This window comes from Chelonia mydas, chromosome 1 (genome assembly GCF_015237465.2).
Source record: "Chelonia mydas isolate rCheMyd1 chromosome 1, rCheMyd1.pri.v2, whole genome shotgun sequence".
Taxonomy (NCBI): Eukaryota; Metazoa; Chordata; order Testudines; family Cheloniidae; genus Chelonia; species Chelonia mydas.
In genome coordinates this window covers 202,703,039-202,718,057 of record NC_057849.1, presented here as the reverse complement: position 1 = coordinate 202,718,057, position 15,019 = coordinate 202,703,039, and the positions used below count along the sequence as shown (strand labels likewise).

Genomic DNA, 15,019 nt, shown 5'->3' with positions numbered 1-15,019 from the left:
ATTTGCTTTAATTGTGTGGGGTATGGCTAGTTTAGCAAGGAGTTTTACAGACTAAAAATTTGAGAGATGATGTTGAAGTTCTAGACCCAGAATCTGGCAAACAAATAACTTCCACTTGGACAAGTAACTTGGATTTATAAGCCTCTCTCCAGGTAAACTACTTGTTTTGTGAATCTGGAAAATATTGAGTGCTTCCCTCTGGCAGTTCACAGAAAAAAACGTATCTTGAGCTGTGCTAGCATCAGTCAAGAACTCTTTTGGCATGGCAAGGCAAATAACTTTGTTAATGTCAGTTTTATTCAGAATGGAAGTTTATTTTATGGCTAGAATTGATAGGAATTGGGTTTTTTGCAAATGTACAAATAATGTGGAGAGTATAAAGATCAACATAAATATAAAACAGGGCTGCCCTGCTGCGGGTGGTGTTGGCTACTTGCTGCAAGTTCATTGCATTCTCTTTTATAAGTGGATTAGATCAGGGGTTATCAAACTTCATTGCACTGTGACCCCCTTCTGACAACAAAAATTGCTACACGACCCCAGGAGGGGAGGGGGTGTAAAGCTTGAGCCCACCTGAGCCCTGCCGCCCTGGGTGGGGTGGGGCTGGGGCCAAAGCCCGAGCATGTAACCTGAGCCCTGCCACCCAGGACTGAAGCCCTAAGGCTTCGACCCCAGGCAGCGGGGCTCAGGCTTCGGCTTTGGCCCTGGGGCCCAGCAAGTCTTAAGCCAGCCCTGGCTAACCACTTTGGGGTCCTGACCCACAGTTTGAGAACCACTGAATTAGATTTATGGCTACATTCATATTTAATGCACGGTTGCAGCTTGGAGATGCTATGTGTCTTGAAATGTAACATTCCATCTTGATTTGAGCAATCTGGCAGCATTGCATGTTGGAACTGAGAGTTTCTGTAGGCCACACCGCTATGTTGAAGAGGGAAGTATCATGATCTATTGTAGAATTTCTTGTAGCCTGCTTGTTACACTTTGACCAAACCTGCTATAAAATGAAGTTGCTTGGCTTTTGAAGATCCTTTTTTTTCCGCATGAGAGGAAGTGATTTTTTTTTACCTGTCTGACATGAACCTGAGTTTACTCTTGCACAGTATGCAGTCTGAACATATGTTCGTGAGTTTATAAATGTACCTCCCCCAGCCTATTCCGTAAAGCCTTTTGGATGAAAGTGTAAACATAATGGCAAATACCAGCTGCTGTTCTTTCTACCACAGCAATTCCAGTTTCAAAAACAACAACTTCCTAGTATGGATTAGAAATTTGGTTGACAAACAAGGAACAAAAAGTAAGGTTTGATCTGAGAAAGATGACCCACAATCTTCACCTGTAGCACAATAAAAAAATAAATCTTTGAGATACTGTTTTAGTGGTACCTCACACCTGTTAAAATATATATAGAGGTTGAATAGGGATAAATGTTGGAGAAATTGTGGTGAAAGAGGAGATTGTATGCATGCATATATATGGTGGACATGTCTAGTCCTTAGAGTATTGGGATGCAGTCCATAACCAAATATAAAAAATTAATAGATATTTATTATCAAATGATCCTTTGGTGATCCTCTGGGGCTTCCAGTGGAAATGGTCACTCAAAAGGAAATGAGTGAATCTCTCATTTGCTAGTAGTTGCTTGGCTATTAGCATCTCATTGGAAAAAGATAAATAGCAAAACAATGGAGGAATGATTCAAAAATATATGGGAGGTTGTGGTTATGGAAGAATTAACACACCAGTTATGTACCCAGCAAAATAAACAGAGGACAGATAGTTCCTTAGATATTTGGTTACCTTTTACATCAGAGAGAGTACATCACCAGCAAAAAATAAATAATACCTACCACACCTGTCCAATTCTTTTTAATAACATTTGGTAGACATACCTAGTTTGTTAAGTGTGCGTATACTGAGATTTCACTCAATTTAATAAAACTGACATCGATGTTGTAATGATGCTCACTCTGTAATGTGGTAACAACCTATTAAATAGAAAGATCAGATTACTTTATTCCAATATAATGTCTCTTTAAACAAATGCTAACTGTTGTAATGATAGTTTTTGTTTTTGGGCTGCCACCTTGACGTGGTGGAGAAGCTTGTGTATCCTTAAGACGCTAAGAGTGATGCCATTGGGAGTCCTGTACTCCTGGTAGGGTCACCCATGGTGGTAAGGTCGAAGGTGAGGTACCAAACAAAGTGCAGCCCAACACAACCCAGCATAAGACCTCAATGGCAGAGCAGGCGGATGAATCAAGATCACTTCTCAACGGCTGCAAAAGTGGACAAAGGCTGCAACGGAGGAGAAATCCCCGGTTGTATTGAACCTCCTTGTTGCCGGAGACAGGCGCCTCTTCCGACAAGATTTGTATGGCTGCTGATGTGAAACAGCTCTCCCACATTAAATTACTCACGCACAGGCTTCTCTCACAGGAAGAACTTTTTCCCTACCTCCATCCATAAAAGTTCTGTGGTGATGGATGAGTGGTGACAGGAACAGGTGAAGTGATCACCAGGAGTCCCTAGTCACAGACACACATGCAGGCAGTTGACCGCAAGATGGTCGGCATGTGACCCTGGACTGAGATGGGGGGCATTATTGGCAGCCGCGGTCACGACTGAGCAGGCCTTTTTAGGATCCCCTCTGTTCACCCCATATGGGGAAGGGGCTAGAAAAGGTGCCCCACACAAAGGCTTTCCCACCATACCTGACAGGATAACCGTGTCCAGAGAGATCACTCCCAATGCGGTCGAAAAACAAAAATGTTTCTTGCCACTGGAATGTCCGTACTCTACTAGACGAATCAAAAAGTGAAAGACCCAAACACAGAACAGCAATAGTTGTGGTACCTCGAGAGGTCTTAGGCATCAACATCGCTGCTCTCAGTGAGACAAGATGCGCAGGTGAAGGCCACTTGAGGGAAGAGGACAGCGATTACACTTTCTTCTGGAAAGGAAAACTAGCAAGCGACAGGTGAATACACGGTGTTGGCTTTGCAATCAAGAACCTTCTAGTCGACCTCCTGAGTGAGCTCCCTGTCGGCATTAATGAGCGCCTCCAATTGGCCAATAAGTCATTTGCTACTATTATCAGTGCAAATGTGCAGAACACGACCTTGTGATCACAAACACAATCTTCAGACAGCAACAAGTAGAAAATTACTTGGCAATACCCCCTGTTCAAAACAATGGCACCTCCTCGACTGTCATAAAAAAAATAGGATCTAAGAGATGTCCAAATCACCCATGTCGTGAGAGGAGCTGACTATTGCTGGACTGACCACTGCCTGGTGAGATCAGTCATGTCTATCTGGATTGCACCAAAACATAGAAAGCAATCCAAATCATACAGATGGCAATAAAACATCTAAAGATTTCAGTCCTCAGTGCACTAAGAGAACTTCCAAACACTCCTCAGTGAAAAACTGACCATATGCACACCTGGAAATGACAATGCGTGTGTCAAAGAAGACTTGGAAGCCCCAAAATAGGCCATCCATGAGGCCTGTGAGGAATCTATCGGCCTTGCTACCTGCCAGGACTGGTTTTACAATGACAACATAGAGATCACAGCCCTTTTGGACCGGAAGAGAAAAGCTTTCTGTGACTGGCAAAACCTTTGATCATCCAGTCAGAAGCAGAGCTCTTTCCATCAACTTAAAGCTGAAGTTCAAAGGAGGATCTGAGAAATAAAAAACAAATGGTGGGAGAACAAAGCAAAAGAAATCCAAGCATTCGCTGAAAGACATGATATGCAGAGATTGTTTTTGTGAGACAAAGACTCTGTATGGACCAAGCTCATGTGGCCTCTCGCTGCTGAGATCCAGAGATGGTAGTACCCTTCTTAAAGATAATGAATCCATCAAAGAGTGCTGGAAGGAACATTACCAAAAGCTTTTATATCAAGAATCAACTCTGACGACATCATCAACTCCATCCCTCAGCACCCAATTTGGGAAACTCTTGCCAACCCAGCAACACCTGAGGAGGTCCGCAAAGCAGTTAAATGAATGAAGAACAATAAAGCACAAGGTCCTGACGGCATACCAGCTGAAGTACTGAAAGTGGGGGGGACAAACACTGACTAACAAGCTTCATTTGCTGCTCCTCAAAATCTGGCGCACCAAAGAAATCCCCGCTGACTTATGTAATATTAACATCGTCACCATTTTCAAAAAGGGAGACAAGGTCAACTATGGTAACTAATGAGGCATTTCCCTTCTTTCCATTGCTGGGAAGAGTCTTGCTAGAATCTTACTGAATTGCCTGCTCCCTCTTGCAGAAGAAGTACTTCCAGAGTCCCAGTGTGGTTTCAGACCATCATGAGGCACCACAGACATTTTTTCAGCCAAGCAGATCCAGGAAAAATGTTAACAACACCAGAAGCTGTATATGGCCTCTATTGATCTGACCGAAGCCTTCGACTCTGTCAACTGTGAGGCTCTGTGGAAAATCATTTCAAAGTTTGGCCGCCTAAGCAAATTTATCACCATTGTAAGATTCCTCCACGACCAGATTATTGCCTCCATTCTGTGCAGTGGCTCTACCTCTCAGCCCTTTGTTGTTCGAACTGGTGTAAAACAAGGTTGTGTACTGGCACTCACCCTTTTCTCCATTTTCTTAGCAGTTATGAAAATGTTATCCCAAGACCGTCTGCCACAGGGCATTGACATCCAATATCGGACTGACGGCAATCTCTTCAATCTTTCTCGTTTCCGTGCCAGAACTAAAGTAATATCGACAACAATAACTGAACTCCAGTACGCACATAATTGTGCTGTAGTTGCACACTCAAAGGAGGATCTACAAACAGCCCTTAATTGTTTCTCTGAAGCTTACAAAAGCCTAAGGCCAATCTGAACACCAGCAAAACAAAAGTTCACCACCAGCCAGCTCCCGGTCAATCATCAGACCCAGCAAGGAAGATCTACACTGACAAAGAAGAACTGGAAAATATAGACTACTTTGCCTATCTTGGCAGCCATCTGTCACAGAGGGCAGGCATAGGCGTCGAGATTCAGCACGGTATCCTCTGCACCAGCCTTGCCTTTGGCAGACTGTCTTGCCGATGTTCAACAATCACAACATCAGAACACACACTTGACTTTGAGTTTATAAAGCGGTGGTAATCCCAACTCTCCTCTATGGCTGTGAGACTTGGGTGACCTATAGAAAACACCTGAAAAACCTGTAACATCAGTACCAGAACTTTGTTCGGAAGATCCTCAATATAAAAGTGGGAGGATTGCCACACTAATGCCAGTGTTCTTACAGAGGCCAACATCTTCAGTGTTGAGGCCCTGATTATCCAGCACCAGCTGAGGTGGAGCGGGCACTGTGTGTGCATGCCTGATGTACGCTTACCAAAACAGCTGCGGTACGCCCAACTCACCAAAGGAGAAAGGAAACGGGAGGCCAAAAGAAACGTTTTAAAGATGTCCTCAAGATAGATAAACATCAAGAGATGTGGCATCAACACCACACACTGGGAGACAGTAGTTCAGTACAGGGATAACTGGCAAAGGCTTGTCAGAGAGGGAACGTCCATTTTTGAGGAAAATCGCCTTGCCCTGGTCACAGAAAAACACCAGAAAAGAAAAGACAGACAACTGAGACGCAGCGATTGTGGCCCAACCCTGACATCCAGCACCACCTGCAATGTCTGCTAACGAGCCTGTGGCTCAAGTATCAGACTCCTCAGTCACCAAAGGACCGATTAAAAAATAAACACCTGTGAAAGAGATGATCCTCAACCTCGAGGGATCACAGACGATGATATGACAAGGATATGTAAACTTGTTAAACTTCTTAAATAAATAGTAAATAAAATATAAAATTACAATTTAAGATTTTTAAGAATAAAAAGAAAGAAAAGACATTTGGTTGACAAAACAGGAACAGAGACTAATTGTTACTGTCAAGACCTCCAAATACTGGAATATTGAAGTATCTGGGGACTTGAATTTTTTCATTTGGTCTGAGTAGAATTAAACTTTTTAATGTTTCTAAATTGGATTAGTCCTAATTCTTCTCTATTTGTCAGAATTGTCTCTCTTTACGTGGGAGATGTGAGCAGGACTGTTTAGTACTGAGGAGCAGAAACTACGAAATTGGCTATGTTTCACCTTTTTCCATTTCTGGATGGAGGTGTGCAGGGTGGTGAATGGATTAGTTACAGAACTACATACTGAACTAGAGGTTAGAGATGGACAAAACTTGTTGGATCATCCAGTTTTCTTCTCTTCAATGCAGGATTATTCCTCAATGGCCAAAGCACTAGAAGAATCTGTCTAATCTCAGATGATTAGCAGATTAGTTAGTTCTGTGTTTGAAAGGAATATGTTTTCATTTGACTAAACCTCCTTGTTGGAATTGTTTAGCAGCTATCCAGAAATGTTGGCTCTAAATGTTTAATAACTTCCCAATGAGAGAATGTGTGTCCTTTTCCATGACTTTTTTCCCCCTGTGGTTCACTTTATCATCATAGATAATATGATTATATATGAAGGTTATAAATATGTCAGTGGACAGTAGTTTTGGTTCACAACTTTGGGACCTTTATATGACTTTCCCTGCCTCCCTTGGAATTTCGTAGGTATATGAATATCAGAGATTAAATTAATATTAGCTGATATGTTAATGACTTAAGTACTTTATATTGTTTCAACTGTAAAGGGGAAACTTTTTAAGTTTGGAGAACAAATGGTTACTAAGTCAGTCTCTTAAGGCTGCTGTCTTAGAATCTGTAAAGATATCAGGATGTTAATAATAAATATTTTCAGTATGTTGTGAAGCGTTGCTGACAGACTGTATTCGAGATAGGTGTCATTCAAGTGCTGTGTAGTTTTATCATCTGAGCTGCCCAGTCTCTGTCACATTTCACTTCTGTTTTCTCTCTGGGTTTGTGACAGTCATTTCATCCGACAACAGAGGAGAGAAAAAATGGACTCTTCTGCCTAGTGTGGAACTAGTTGACTTCAGAACAAGCCGAGGCTTTCTCTGTCCTGAATCTTCCCTAGTATTGGCTGAATCTTCCCTAGTATTGGGTCTAGTGAGTGCAGTGTCTGTTAATTCGACAGCATATGCCATCTGTTAACTGTCATGCACCTGTGGAGCCGTTCTGCAGCATTGCATAAACATTGTTAAGGATTGTAGAAATATAAAATTGCTTGGCTTTTTGGCCAGTATCACCCAAAGTGTTCTCAAGGCACTCTCTGATAATGTGTCCTCACTGAACTTTGTAGATATTACAGCAAAATGGCCCAGATATCTAGGAGGAATGTTACCTGCAGTATATTGAAATTTCTTACTCATGATCTGTGTAATGATGTTAAATGATGTTTCCTGCATGAATTGATAAATAAATCATTTCAAAACTCTTCAAATTGTCTTAATTGAAAATGTAGCTTGCTTTTTTTTGATCACTTCATCTCTATTTTTTTCATAGGTGAGAGCATTCTAGTGTGCAAGTCCTCTGAGAGATTGAAAGGCATTGCTCTGCTTCAGGGATCACTAAAGCCTGTCCACAGCTGTTTGCTCAGAGGAGAAGGGGAAGAGGTTACCTCTAGCATGATACGAGCGATCCTGGAGGTACGGGACACACATGGAAAGGGACTAGAACTTAGTTTGCTGTGTTACTCCACATAAGTTTAGGATGACTGCTTATGTGAGACTGCTAAACCTGCTTCACACCTATTCTTCTTCTCCTTCCCCATTACTTCAACCCAGACAGCTTCACATGAAAGTAATACAGATCCATTTCAGTCTATACTTGCAGCTGCAATATAAAGTTGCAGCTGCGATTGTTATTAATTCAGAGAGGTGGTGACTCTGAAAATTGCATTTTGGGATTCCATCTTTATGTCTCAGTGACTCCATATTAAATGTGCCCAGGTTATAGGTGGGAAAAGGTATTACTGCTAGCATTGCATATTTAAACGGAGATCTGAGGCAACAGCTACACTATAAGCTAGGGGTGTGATTCCCCTGCTTGTGTACATATACTCACGCTAGCTCTCATCAAGCTAGCAGTGGTATAAATAGTAGCATAGCCATGGCAGCATGGGTTGCAGAGGCATGCCTGATCCATGCAGTGGGTATATACTTGGCATAGCTCAGCTGTGCCTCTGCTTCTGCTACCTGTGCTACCATGGCTATTCTAGAGCTAGCACGAGTATGTGTACACAAGCAGGGAAATCACACCCCTAACTTGTAGCATCGACGTAGCTTGAGAGTCAAACTAGGTCGTTCTTGTACATCATTAATACTAAAGATTCTGTAGACTAATTTAGGCCCTAAGTTATGCACCCCTTTTCTACAGATGTGATTGATTGGAGCTTAGTAAATAATTCTGTTAATGTACGAGAAATAGAATCCTGCTCGATCTCTCTTATCTGTACTCGTTCTGCAGGACTAATTGAAGTAAAAAAGCAACAGAACTATTTTTTGCCACTTATCTGAACTGATCTGACTCTAACATCTAGAGAATAGATCTGTCCATTTTTACAAAGTTGATTTTCAGGCTTTAAACATTTTTGTAATCCAGTTCCTTTCTTAACTGTTTTACATATAATCTCTTCTCCAGAAACTATGTTAGTATCTGGAGACTGGTCAGATATGCCCCAGATTCTGTATTTTTGTTAGCTATGAGAGGCGTACAGAGTATAGAGATCTCTAATTAAATGAACTTCTTTTTAAAATGCAGCTCTCCAAAATCTCTCCCCTTTTGTTGGTAGTTAGTTTTTTACTTTTAAAAACAAATGGAATTCTCTACAGAATGTTTTTGTTACTAAATCTCCCCTTACCTCCAGCGCTGAGGTAGTAACTCATGAAGAAAGAGGATAATATATAATATACAATAAAAGCATAATACAAAAACCTCTACAAACCAGGAAAACGGTAATGGGATACGATATTTACATGTGTTTAAAAAAACATACAAAACGCAAAACTTCAGTAGGATGAACAGCACTAGGGAGAATCCTGCTCCCTGGTTTGGTTGTTCTGTATCCAAAACTTAATGAATCATGTTTTACCCTTTTCTTAGACTCTCTCAGTGGTGTCTAAGTAGTGAGTCTAGTTTTAATCTCCTTACCCTGAAATGCTATGGTGTGCATTACTGCCTCCAAAATGTTAGGCTGTTCTTTAAATGGGGTTACTAATTCACTTTCTCCTGCAGTGAGCAATCTGATACAGTAGGCAGAGTCAAAAGCATGTTATCCTCTTTGCAAAATAAAGAGAAACCGTCTTCACAGTTCTCCTCCTCAGTGGTAGTAGGAGTTTGCAACTGTTTTACCCTATGTTCCTGTCACCCCAAACTTTTTCTTTGGATCCATTATAGATCAATCCATTAATTTTTCATTTCTTAAATTCTGTGTTACTCTTTTGCAACAATTATGATCGTGGAATTTTATTTAACAGATCATAGTGGGTGGAGTGGGCAGCACTCCAGATGATGTGCGGACCTACGCTTCCTGCACACTCCTTGCTGCCAGTCTGAAAGACAGCAAGCAGGAAAGTGAGCGAGATGAAGACAAAGCTCAGAATGGAGCTGTTGAAGCTTGTGTGAGATGGCTGCTAGAGAATGAGTTCATCCAGATTTTAGACTCTGGCAACCGAGTGAAAGGTAAAAATGGCTGCTTCTGTGTGTTCTGCATCCACATTTTCTGCTCTTTGAGTGTCTGTAATCTAGAGATTTTTCCCTGGGCAGAACTTGAAGAGCTAAGTGTAAATTTATAATTAGCCTTCTGGAATTTAGCCAAAAAAGCTTTAGCAGATATTGGCATTTGATTAGGATGCCATGAATTCAATTTTTTCATTAATTTATTTTTGGTATGTGTTTAAGAAAAAACAGTTCTTCATGGAGTGGCCTCTGCAGGTCCCCACTAAGACTCATGTGTTCTAGCTTACAAGTCCTGGAACTACAAAGCAGTGTGGCCTTTATTGGGTATGTGAACACTGACCATGGACCTTATGTTTTGGATTCTTTAATCTTAGTTCCTTTTCTTTTGCCAGCAAAATTGGTCCTGACATTTCCTCTTGTTTTGTTTCACGAGACATTTAGTTTGGGACACTTTCTATTTAGGATAGTTAAGTTTAATGTTTTGTTCAGTTAAAGATAGGAAATCTCATTCCTGTTGGTGTCTGAGATCCAGCATGGTGATTCCAGTGAAGCATTCTGCTTTTAAAAGATGTGCCTTGTGTGGAATGAAAATTCCCAGCCCAGATCCCCAGCACATGTGGGACATTTGCATTTGGATTTTGATATGTTAAGCTTTCACTCCATGAAAGATTTACCAAACGCTTCAGGCAAACTCACTGGTAAAGATAAACACTTAAACAAGTTTTTGACTACAAAAGATGGATTTTAAATGATTATAAGTAAGGCTACGATTTAATCACAGAGGTCACAGCAGTCATGGATTTTGTAATTTTACTGGACCTCCATGACTTCTTGGGGTTCAGCTGTCAACAGCTGCAGCTGGAGCTGAGGCTGCGGCTGGGGCTGGAGCCAGGTCTATGCTCCCCTGCCCCGCATCAGGGGCTGCAACCTGGGCCATGTGCAGCTGGGGCCGTACGCTGCGTACCTGCCCCATGGTGTGGGCTGCAACCGGAGCCATGCGCCTCTGCCCTGTGTTCGGGGCTGAAGCAGTGGTCGCGTGCCCCTGCCCTGGGGCTTCTGTGGGGGAGGGAAGGAGCGGAAGCGGGGGCTGCGCGCCCCTGCCCCGCAGTGGTGGTTGTAACCGGGCCGTTTGCCCCTGCCCTGTGGCCCCTGCCAGGGGCTGAAGTGGGGGCATGCTCCCCCTTCCGTTGGGCGCTGCAGATGGGGCTGTGCTCCCCTGTCCCGCAGCTTCCGCTGGTGGCTGCAGCCAGGGCTGTGCGCCTCCACGCCACGTTGAGGGTTGCAACCGGGGCCGTGGGCCCCTGCCCTACAGCTTCAATGAAGGGCTGCAGCTGGAGCTGTGCACTCCTACCCCGCAGATTCCACAGGGGTCTGCACCCGGGGCTGTTCACCTGTGTCATGTGGCTTGTATAGTTATTTTTAGTAAAAGTCATGCACAGGTCACGGGCTCTGTGAATTTTTGTTTGTTTCCCGTGACCTGTCTGTGACTTTTACTAAAAATAACAGTGACAAAATCTTAGCCTTCATTATAAGCGATAGGCAAAGAGTCAGAGTTAGTTACCAAAATAAAATAAAATATAAGCATGCAGTCTAAACTTTCAATGCTATTAGACTGGGCAACATCTAGATTGAGCAGTTTTCCTCACCCACTGGATATTGCAGTGCATAGTACACAGGTTTCACCCTTGAAACCTGGGTCAGTCTCCTCTGTTGGAGTCTTCTGAGTGTCCTTGTTGCTTGCAGCATAGGTGGGGGAAGGAGAAAAGGCCAAGCATAGGGCCATTGTGTTCTTTTTTTGTACCCATAGTCCCATGTGCTTGGAGAACATGAGTCCAGGCATGTCTGGTGGGCATTGCTGAGTCCCCAGGAAAGGTTGAGCAATTCTCCTGATGTGGGCTGGTGCAAATGAGTCATTGCATTGTAGCTCCTCTGTTGAACAATGTCTGTTGATGCTTGTTTGACACATGCCTGGGCATTGGTTACTTTCCTTGCTGTTGTCTCTGGGGAGCTAATATCTGGCTGATTCCCCAACTTACAGCATGTTTTACTGACAACCATACAACACAATCTTTTTTAACTTCTTATGCGCTAATGATGTACATATTTAGATAGGTTATGATCTGCCAAAAGTCATTGTTCTTTCTCCTGATACCTCACATGGCCTGATTTATATACAAAATCACAATTATATATAAATAAGGAGTATGGGGGTTCCATGGTGCTCCCGCAAGGTATAGAGTGTCACAGTGGGATTTACATCAGGTTTTTTATTTGATTTATAATTGTCTCTCATTCAGTTGGAGCACAGGATTGAGAGCCTGAGTTTTGATCCCAGCTCTGAGGCTAACTAACCTTGGATGAGGCATTTAGACTTCCAGCGTTAGTTTCCCATCTGTAAAATGGAGAAATACTCTTCCCCCAAGAGGGTTGATTAATATTTATAAAGCGCTTTCCAAATTGAAAATGAAGTATTAGCTTTCGTGTAACATTAAATGCCTGTTTCTCTTACAGCAGAGGTCTATCGTCCAACACATCTTGGCACTGCTACTCTTTCCTCTTCTCTGTCACCAACTGAGGCCCTGGGAATCTTTGCTGACCTCCAGAGAGCTATGAAGGGTTTTGTCCTGGAGAATGACCTGCATATTCTCTATTTGGTAAGTTCCTTGTTTGTCTCTCTATAGCAGCTTTAGTTGTACAGGTGAAGGAGAAGAGGATGCACAGCATATTGGATGCAAGGATCTCTTGCTTTTTTATTTTGTTCAGGTGACCCCTCAAGGGGAAATGTTTTGAAAAGCATTCAATTCAGGGTGAATAAAAATCGATGACTTAAATTAAAATAATCCGATTTTATTTTTAAATTGGATTTTTTTGTTTAAATTAAATTAAATTCTCATGCTTTTGATTGGACAGTGTAGTGGTCACTGAACATGTTGTGCACCTCTATGATGATCTGTCCTGAGCCAAATCTGGCACAGGGTAGGATGTCTGTGAGAGACAGGTATCTGTTGACGCTGCTCAGCCATCATGTTTCAGGTTTTCTGGGGGTCTTGTCCATCCTGCTTTCATTGGGTCAAAGTTGGAGGTGATTCTTACAGGAAATTTGGTAGGCATTCAGAGTAGATGACCATGCCACCTCAAAGAACATTGGGTGACAGTTTTGAGAGAGCAAGACCTGTTTAGTTAGAAAACAGATCTCTTCATTTGACTTGAATTCATACTACTTGATGTTCTCAATCATTCGGTGATGCTTCATCTGAACGGTGTCCGGGTTTTCAGTCTTGGCAGTGAGAGGTCATGTTTCAGTCCAAGAGGTCAGAATACTGACCACAGTAGCATTCTATATCCTCAGCTTTGTTGGTTTACTTATCAGGATGTTTGGTTTATGACAGATGTTCTTAAGGAGGCACCCCATTATGAACAGCGCTTTTGCAGTGCAGGCTTCACATTTTCTCAGTGATGCCCTGTTATCAACAAGAGAAGTGAGACAGGTGAAATCACTGACCGTCTTGACAGGGTGGTCATCCACTAAGAGGCTAGAGCCTGCAGCATGTTTGAAATTAAAACAAAAATTCTTCCAGTTGCCACTCTAAACAATTTTCAGGCTGACTTTTGCCACTGAGCTTTCCACAATTGGTTCATCTATTGATTCAATAACTAGTGCTACGTCATCAGCAAAATAGATATCAAGAAGGTTGTCATAAATATAAAGGGAAGGGTAACCACCTTTCTGTATACAGTGCTAGAAAATCCCTCCTGGCAAGAGGCAAAGTCCTTTCACCTGTAAAGGGTTAAGAAGCTAAGGTAACCTTGCTGGCACCTGACCCAAAATGACCAATGAGGAGATAAGATACTTTTGAATCTGGAGTGGGGGGAAAGTTTTTTGTCTGTCTGTCTGTGTGATACCTTTGCCGGGAACAGATCAAGGATGCAAGCTCTCCAACTCCTGTAAAGTTAGTAAGTAATCTAGCTAGAAAATGTGTTAGGTTTTCTTTGTTTTTTGGCTTGTAAATTCGCTGTGCTGGAGGAAATGTGTATTCCTGTTTTTGTGCCTTTTTTAGAGGGATCCTCTAGGTTTTTAATCTGACTGCCTGTAAGATTATCTTCCATTGTGATCTTACAGAGTTGTTCTCTTATCTTTTTTTGTTCTTCTAATAAAGTTCTGATTTTTAAGAATCTGATTGGGTTTTTTGGGTCTTAAAATCCAAAGGGTTTGTGCTCATCTTGTTTGTTCTCAGGCCTCCCCAGGAAAGAGGGTATAAGGGCTTGGGGGGATATTTTGGGGAAATAGGAATCCAAGTGGTCCTTTCCCTGTTTTGTCTAAAACTCTTGGTGGTGGCAGTGTTTTACCTAATCCAAGGGCAAAGACTTTGTGCCTTGGGGAAGTTTTAACCTAAGCTGGTAGAAATAAGCTTAGGGGGTCTTTCATGCGGGTCCCCACATCTGTACCCTAGAGTTCAGAAGTGGGGAAGGAACCTTGACAGAGGTTCTTATCATCAAGGCATATGTATTGACCTAGTGTCTGGTTAAGCACATAGTCTATGATGGTATTGAAGAGTTCTGGAGTTGCAACGCATCCTTGTCAAATGCCCAATCTAATTTGGAAGATGATTCTTTTCCTATTTACAAGAACTTAGCTTGAGGAGGCATATAGAAGATGAAACATTCTCCAGAGTTTGTCAGGAAGGCCTGCGAGTTTCAAGATCAAAGTGATTCGCTGACAGCAGAATCAAACGTGGTTGATGGTGCACTGTGGTCCACAATGCAATGTGAACGGGGCATTTCAGTTCTCATGCCTTCTCAATAAGCTGGCGCACTATGAAGAATTGCTCCATTGTGGAATGGCTGGGAGTGAAGCCATCTTATTGCGGTCTTCTCTTGCGCCTTAAGATATCAGTGGCTCAGATGACCAAGAGAGAAGGAAAACTTTCCCGGGAACAGGTAGATGAGTAATGCTATGATGTTGCAGCAGTCTTGTTTGCTGTCTTTAGATTTCCAAAGCTATAAAATAGTGCCTTTTTGCCAGTGGGATGGGACTGAGTCTGTTCTTCAGATGATATTGAACAGCATCTGCAGCCACAAATGAATAGCTTGTCCTATGCTTTTCAATGGTTCTGCAGGAATTCCACAAATTCCTGCTGTCTTATTTTCCTTAAGCTTTATTAGAGCACTTTGGATTTTGTTGTTAGTTAATTTGCCAGGATCATTTTGTATGGAATAGGTCATCTTGGCAGTGGCCTTAATATCAGGATCCAAAGAAATTGGGGGTGCATTTAGGAGGTGGATGAAATGTTCACTTCAGCATGCCATACACTCTGCTTCTGCCTTGATTAGCTGACCAGAACTGGAGAAGACTGCACCGGCTGAATGACCTTTCTCATCAGTGAGCTCACG

The 15,019-nt window shown here is 42.4% G+C and overlaps 1 protein-coding gene across 4 annotated transcripts in view; it reads left to right on the top strand.

Moving 5' to 3' along the window:
* POLQ (DNA polymerase theta) overlaps positions 1 to 15,019 on the top strand; it is a 131,870-nt gene that overhangs the window by 30,530 nt on the left and 86,321 nt on the right. For 3 of the 4 annotated variants that reach the window (XM_043538751.1, XM_037909805.2, XM_043538752.1), the window contains 3 exons: positions 7,454 to 7,596; positions 9,427 to 9,631; positions 12,140 to 12,282. In XM_043538751.1, coding sequence (XP_043394686.1) covers positions 7,454 to 7,596; positions 9,427 to 9,631; positions 12,140 to 12,282 — 491 coding nt within the window. The remainder of the gene's footprint in view (positions 1 to 7,453; positions 7,597 to 9,426; positions 9,632 to 12,139; positions 12,283 to 15,019) is intronic. The other variant, XM_043538750.1, reaches the window with a different exon arrangement.